Source organism: Hippopotamus amphibius, chromosome 2 (assembly GCF_030028045.1).
Source record: "Hippopotamus amphibius kiboko isolate mHipAmp2 chromosome 2, mHipAmp2.hap2, whole genome shotgun sequence".
Classification (NCBI taxonomy): domain Eukaryota; kingdom Metazoa; phylum Chordata; class Mammalia; order Artiodactyla; family Hippopotamidae; genus Hippopotamus; species Hippopotamus amphibius.
The window spans coordinates 178,831,577-178,839,359 of NC_080187.1; the positions used below are offsets into that span (position 1 = coordinate 178,831,577).

The following is a 7,783-nucleotide window of genomic DNA, read 5'->3' on the forward strand; positions in this document are numbered from 1 at the left end:
TGTGTTTATACACTGTCCTCGCTTACAGCCCCAAGACCCCAAGCTGGCAAGAGCCACTGAACACATTTTAGCCACAGTACTCATTTACTCTGGGTTCCACCAGGTCTTCTTGAGCTAACATACAGTCTATATGGTGTGTAGCAATCTCCTAAATGAATATAACCTTTGGATAATCACAAAGCTGGCTTGCTATCGCTGGGCTGGGCTGGATAATTTACCCTTCACCTGCCCTGATTTTAATTGCTCCCATGGAACCTGCAGGAGGTCTGGAAGTATGAAAAGCAAAGGATGGTCTGTGCTCACTGTTTCTGCTTTCTCACTTCCTACTTACTCACCAAGCCTAGTGCATGGTTTTGAGGCCTTTAGCTAGCTTGTATTTAGCTGTTTTATCTAGCTGACTGCTTACTAATGTTGAATACTCAGAACAGACCTTCTTCCTTGAGATTCCACCTCCCTGAACTTTATATGAAACCACTTTGCCACTTGCCTTTGCAACTTACCTTTCCAGCAACCCCTCCCCTCCCCCCCCCCACCCCCCGGCCCCTTTCAGCCAGGAGGCTTCTCCTTCTCTGTCGACTCCAGTCTCTATCCTTGCTCAGCCCCTCTCACCGCCAGGGCCACTGTTTCTACTCCTAAAGCCCTGAGAATCGTTGTTAGTCTTCCATCTAGAGCTTCTCATCACTAACCTCACATGTGAAATAAGTGAGGGCAGTTCTGTGGTGAGAGCTTCACACTTCCCTTCTCCCCCTTTCCCAAGTTCTTCTCCAAATATCTGATTCTCGTAATTCTATGCTAATGTCTCTGACTCCGTTGTACTCCACCCTGACTACACATGTGATCCCCTAGAAGTGGGAAAACAAATACTGATGCCCAGGCTACAGCATCAGAGATTCTACTTTGGGTTGTCTGGAGTGAAGCAGAGACATTCGTATTTTTTAAATATTATTTTCCCATTATTACTGACATAAATTTTTATCTCTTTGTCTGAGAAGCAGCTTTGACAGCCCTTCTCAAGAGCTGAGACTTAGGTGTTATTATCTCCAGGGTTCCAGGCCGTGGAGCAGGAGCTCAATGGCTGTTGATTGTCTTAAGTAAAGTAGCCACACAACTTGGTTTGCTCAGGACAGATCCAATTTACACCCATTGTTCTGGTGTCCCATTCAATTAGCTATCTGCCCCTTTCATTCTCAAAGAAACCCCATTTTGTGCAATAAATTATCTAACCCTCCTCCCCTAACCATGCGATACTTAAAGGTTTGAAAATACTTAGTGTTATGGGCTAAATTGTGTCCCCAAGGTCAGAATGTGACTGTATTTAAAGATAGGGCCTTTAAAGATGTGATTAAGTTAAAATGAGGCCATTAGGGTCAGCCCTAATTCAATCTGACTGTGTCCTCATAAGAAGAGGAGATTAAGACACACAGAGAGACACTAAAGAGTGCACGTGTACAGAGGAATGACCATATGAGGACACAGAGAGAAGGTGACCATCTGCAAAGCAAGGATAGGCCTCAGAAGAAACTAATCCTTCCAACACCTTGATCTTGGACTTCTAGTTTCCAGAACTGTTAGAAAATAAATTCCTGTTATTCAAGCCACTGAATCTGTGATATTTTGTTATGGCAACCTGAGCAGACTAATACACTTGGTAAAATATAAAGTAGGTAAAACCAATAAAATATTGTTTCTTAAATATTCCAATCCTCTAAGATGAATGCTTACATCATTTCCCAAGAAACTCACTGTCCTGATCTTAGATCTTCTGGTTTCCTCAACCATACAATAAAGGGCTTGACTTACATCTTCAAAGGATGCTTTTAGCATCTATATATTCTGAGTCTGTAAGACTGTTGCCAGAAGGGAAAATGAGGCATCTGTCTCTCTGGTAGTAGATGAAATGGTGATAATAAATGTCACATATGATTACAATGGGCAAGACACAGTTCCTACCCTCAAAGAGCCACACACTGAAATAGAAACATCTCGTCTCCACACAGCAAGGGACAGAGTGACTTTTATGAAGGCTCAGTGCAGGTGCACTAAGCCAGCCTGGAGGAGGATTTAGAATAGATTCGTGTGTGAGCAGATAGCCAAACTGATTTTTAGTGGGTGAAGAGGAACACCCAGTGAAAGGTGGTGGTGGAACAGGTATTCCCTGCAAAAGAAACAGCCTTAAAAAAAGAAGAAGAAGAAAGAAAGAAAAGAAGAAGAGAAGAGAAGCAAAGCAAAGCAAAGCAGAGGTAAAAGAGAAACAGTGTTCTTTCTGGTACTTTCTTAACTTCCCACATCCTTGATTTTAAATCCAGTCATTTTCCTCCACTCTCAGCGAGTACAGCTGTTATCCCTCATATTTTTTAACCCTTTAAATATTTGAGGACTTAAAAATGACAAATTTTGTACTTTCAGCTTTCCTTTCCCCAGACTAAGCAACTTCAGTCTCTCCAGGCTAGTCTTTAAACTTTTAAACTGAGTTCACACATTAGCACCCACCACTCCCACGTATGTGCAGGCACCCCGACATACGCACAAGCCCACACATTGTGCACATACAGGCCAAAAGGCTCTTAAATTTAAGAGAATAGATTGGTACTGTCCTATCAAAAGTACAGATTAAGGTCACATCCATCACATAGCTATGTGAACCATCAAATCATCTGTGTATTTCCTTCATTAAATAGAAAGCAAAAGAATCACACTGACACACATCAGTCATTCTGAGGGATGACTCTATATGCCGAGAGGAAGATGAGTTCCCTTCTCCACTACCAACAAATGAATTAATAATCTTGCCATTTGGAGGTGTTTGGAAACATTGAAGAGCTGAAATAGATCAGCCCCACTGACACGGGATGAATTTCTACCAGGAACCACTATCATTCTTCCAATCTCACATCACTGCATGTATACAACAGCTCTTGTTTTCCACACAGCTTCCTACTTCTTTCACACCCAAGCATATGCTAAGAGCTCTCAAGCAACGCTCTTCCTCCATCTCTGGGAGGTGTCTTAAAACATTTTTAGCTCACCAAACACAAAACAGAGGAGGATCTGTTTCTTTACTCAAGAATAATCCTTTTCAACTGCCTATTTATACTGCAGATGGAAATGTATAGATTGAAATAAACATATTTTCATGCTAAAATTGGCATCTGCGCTGCCATAGTTAAAGGATGTGACAATTATGTTTGAAAAACAATCTATCCAGGAAATTCCACATTGCATTGCAATATTCAGATGAAAGGCACATTGGAATTAGAAGGTGAATAGCATTTGAGAACTGGGGAAGAGCATCAGTCTACTAAACTAATGGGATCACGTGTAGACAGAAAATGCCAAACATGCTAGTAATTTGTGTGGGTAAAGTGTAATATCTTATGACATATAAGCAAAGGGTCAGTCTCCTTTGAAAGAACCCAATAAGAAATGCTTGATTAAAAGTCTAGAATTGTGCTGTAGGATACAGTAACAACTAACCATATATGGCTATTTAAATTAATTAAAATTAAGTAAAATTGGAAATTCACTTCTTCAGTTGCACTAGCCACATTTTAAGAGCTCAATAGTCATTGCCATATTGAACAGCAAAGATAGTAGAAGTTTCCATCATTACACAAAGTTGTATTGGACAGTGCTGGTCTAGAAGGTTCTGTTTGACTATTGAGTCTGCATCATTTAAACATCAGGCCTTAAAGAGATGACAGGGAACACAGCATGCTGCCAGATGTGACCACTGATAGCAGGAAAGTATGGTGGAAAGGGAAAAATAATTCCACTCCTGGAATAAACTAATATGTTACAGCATTGACATTTTATTACAAGAAATATCTTTAGACGAGCAGAGAAATCTTGGGCTAGAATGGAAAGGAGTTAGTAAATACTACTATTTGAATACCTCATCACACTCTTCTAAACATTCACAAAATGTACCAGCCTCTTTTCATCTGTTAGTTGCTGGACTTTATCAGTCATCCCTCAAATACTATTTAATCATTCTTCACTTCCTGTCCCCAGAGTTCTGTTTTGTTTTGGTTTTTTTTTTGAATATGTAACAAAACACTTTTGAACTTATATTTAAATAAATAGAATCCCAATCAAAATAGAAAATTTCAGACGCTTCCCATTAAAAAAAAAAAAGGCAAGAACTTTATTTTAAACAAATCCTCAGTTGTGTGTTACACCATGTCCATATTTAAACCAAAAATCATAATGATAATGCAAAGGAAACAGAGGGCTTCATAAAAGCACATTATCCAAATCTTACTCTTGGCCAATGCTTTAACTAAATACACAGTGGATGTGAAAGGTACAGTATGGCACTTAAATAAATAAGAGCAAAGAGAAGAAAACATATTCACAGTCCAAAGCAATAGGTTTTTGAACCTTTGGTATATGTCTCAAATAAGCATCCATAAACACATTAGCCAATAGTGTTTAGTTCTAGGTTTCTTAAGCCAATGATTGTGTGTGTTTCAAAAAATAACTAATAAAATAATAAATCAGGATTTACATGGGCTGATTAAGGTCTCTGGTGTGAGCACACAGGTAAATTCAAACCATGGCAAAATGAAGTGCAGCTTTGTTGCACAACCAAACTATACAAGAAAATGAGTGAAATACACCAGTTAGAAATTCTGTGGCTCGGGTAGACACCCTTGATATTAACACAACAACAAAAATATTTTTAATGCTGTCCAAAGTCCACAATCTGGAAGGCAGAAATATCCCAAAGCTCATAACCACATGCCTAACAGGGCAACAACCATCCAACAGGACTATTATGGTTGCATATCGCAATTCCCTCCCTCCCACCCAATCCCCTGCCCCTAATAAACAGCACCAGTGCAGTTTGAGTTAGAAAACTGGAAATATTGAGACATTCCTAAGGTTTTCATAATGACTAAGGGCCAGTCAGATGGGGCTGTAATGCAAACCTCTGCCATGGCCATTCTCCAAAAAGCACCCCATGGAATTCCCTCTAGCTTGCAGCTAAACCATATTAGGTCTACTGTAAGGCCAGATTGAGAAAAAAGCTGGCATGCTATCCTGGGTTGAGGGAGAGGGGCATGCTGATGGAGGAGGTACATGAAGGATGCCTCAAGGATGTTTTCCTGCAGCCCAGGATGAAGGGATGTGTTGAGATAGGTCACAAATTTTGTACCAATAAAATATTTGACTCATGCCATTCACCAGAATACAGAGCTTAGCAGAGCTAAGTCCTACTTGGTAGCTGTGCAAGTCCACTATGATCAGGATCAAACTGAACCACAAAGGAAAAGGGCCCAAAGAACTCTAACTCATCCATTTCATCACTCTATCCAATTGTCTCTGGAACCAGTGGTGTGACACAGTTCTACTTTCCTCTCCCACTGAGGCAAGATCTTCTCTTAACCAGCCTTATTCTATTGATATATCCCAACGATGACAGTCAAATAAATGAGGGCAGATAGATCCACTCTCCATAGTCATCTGCCTCGGGGCTACTTGTCATCCCCCAGGCCTTCCCAAAACCTACCCTTTCACACATAGGCAGAGTCACTGGACTGAGTCCTGCCAAAATTGGGAACACTGACCCGGGGCAGGTCCTTGTTGCGGATCTCATAGACTGACTTCCTCTTGGCCTGGGCCCCTCTCACAGCCAGCTTGATCTTGCGCCATCCCAGGTGGTTGAGTTCCGCCAGGTTGAGCACAACACAGATGCCGCTCACAGCAAACATGAACACTAGAAAGACAGTCTTCTCAGTAGGCCGGGACACATAACATTCCACCTCCTTGATGCAGGGGTAGCGGTCACACTCATACAACCCTGGGACGCTGAAGCCATAGAGAAAGTATTGGCCCACCAGAAACCCAATCTCCAGGGCGTTTCGGAATACCACTTGGATAATGTAGAAGCGGGAGATGCCTTCCTGTCTTCGGAGTTTGGATCGTGCTGCAGTGCGCAACCCTGATGGGTGTGGGGTCAGCTCCTTAACCTCTAAACAATCTGGCTCCGTCTCCTTGCTCGTGTTCTCTGTGTTCTGCAGCACCCCATTGACAATGGCATTTTGCAACTTCTTATCTTCTCGTTTGCCACCACCACTGCCCCCACCCCCAGCTCCTCCAGGACCCCCCATGGACTCAGGGGGATCTCTGTCGAGGGCTAGGAAAACAGTAGAGTAGCGGCGTTCTCGCTGCTTGGCAGACTGGTGCACAGAGTAAGTGATGAAGCAGAGACTGGGGGTACACACCATTATGATCTGGAAGACCCAGTAACGTATGTGGGAGATGGGGAAGGCGCGGTCATAGCAGGCCTGGTTACAGCCGGGCTGCAGGGTGTTGCACACAAACATGGTCTGCTCATCATCGTACACCGTCTCCCCCACAATGGCCACGATGAGGATGCGGAAGATCACCACCACAGTCAACAGGATCCTGAGCAGAGGAAAAGCGAGGGAGAGAGGTTCTCATGGGCTGAGTCACTGACTTAGGAAACCCCTACTACTCCCTTCCCAGCTCTGTCCTTGACTGGGGAGCTATCCATCCTTTGTGGTACTGAACTGGGTGTTGGTAGACTAGAAACAGTTCATACTAGAGATCTCAGGTATGTCTATCCCCATACACTGGACATGGTGTATTTGCAACAGATCGATTTCATCTGTATACATGGAATGTAGAGGGGCACAAAACACGCCTTCACTCTGGATGTGGCAAATGCAGACGGAATAGCTGAACACAGAGAATACAAAGTGTACATACAGAGTATGTATATAACTACTCCAAGTGGATATTTAGTTTATCCTCAATATGAATATTGGACTTAAGCTTTATATAAACAGATAGTTATGACTATATATACACATATATACACAAATACATACAGTATATATGTATGTGAATATACACGTGTATGTATATACACACATACAAAGTGTCAGTTGGGTGTGTGGGTTTCTGGCATTGTAAGTTTTAAGAAGCAAATCAGTTTAGCTTGATAAATATTTGTTGGGAAAAGATACATCTGCTCCGAAGAGCAAATCCATCTCCCCATTTGCCCTTCTCTGTCCAAATACAATCCTGCCTTCTTTGTAGATTCTATTTAGGGAACCGGATGAAGATTGGCTCTGATTCGGAGAGTGGGGGGACCACGACTGAGCCAATAACTCCTTTGCTAATGGGAGACGAGTGAATCCCCTGTGGTGCTTCATAGGGAAGGGATGGATAGCTGATGAGAGGCAGCTGAAGGAGGGGGGCATCAGGCAATCCCTCAATGCCGGGAACACAGGCGCATGGACCAAGGATGATGGGAAGGGGGCAGAGGATGGTCTGAGGGCTGTTGGGGCTCGGTCTGGACGTTAGAAAAGACTCCCAGGGGCCGCCCGACGGGGCCCGCTGATGGCCGGCTCGGCGCCCTTACCTCCCGATCATAGTGGAGTGCTGCTGCACCGCGGCTTCCAGCAGCCTCTCCAAGATGGTCCATTCCCCCATCGCTGTGCATCCGGAGGCAGCAGACAAAGACTAGGCAGCACCGGGCACGTTCCCGCTCCTGGCCCCTCCCTGGGCCGCACCTCCAGCCTGGGAGGGAATTGCCCCCCAATTAAAGAATCAAACAATTTTTCTTTTTAATCCACGATTCCCCTCTCCCTTTTATTGTACTTAAAAGAGGGAAATGGGGAAGGAAACCCAAGCGCGCCCAACTGATGCGCAGCCGGCGCGGTCTGTGGAGATCCGGCACGAACCTCCCCGCGCCGTCCGGGGGTCAGGTCTGCAGCCCGCGGAAGCCCGGGGGAGGGGCGGGGCGGAGCGG

At 43.8% G+C, this 7,783-nt stretch overlaps 1 protein-coding gene across 1 annotated transcript; it reads right to left on the reverse strand.

Moving 5' to 3' along the window:
* Positions 1 to 5,516: 5,516 nt before the first annotated feature.
* GJD2 (gap junction protein delta 2) lies at positions 5,517 to 7,464 on the reverse strand. The gene is made up of 2 exons (XM_057724555.1): positions 7,394 to 7,464; positions 5,517 to 6,411 (listed from the first exon to the last, which is right to left on the reverse strand). The coding sequence occupies exons 1-2, from the start codon at positions 7,462 to 7,464 to the stop codon at positions 5,517 to 5,519; spliced, it is 966 nt and encodes a 321-aa protein (XP_057580538.1).
* Positions 7,465 to 7,783: the final 319 nt, after the last annotated feature.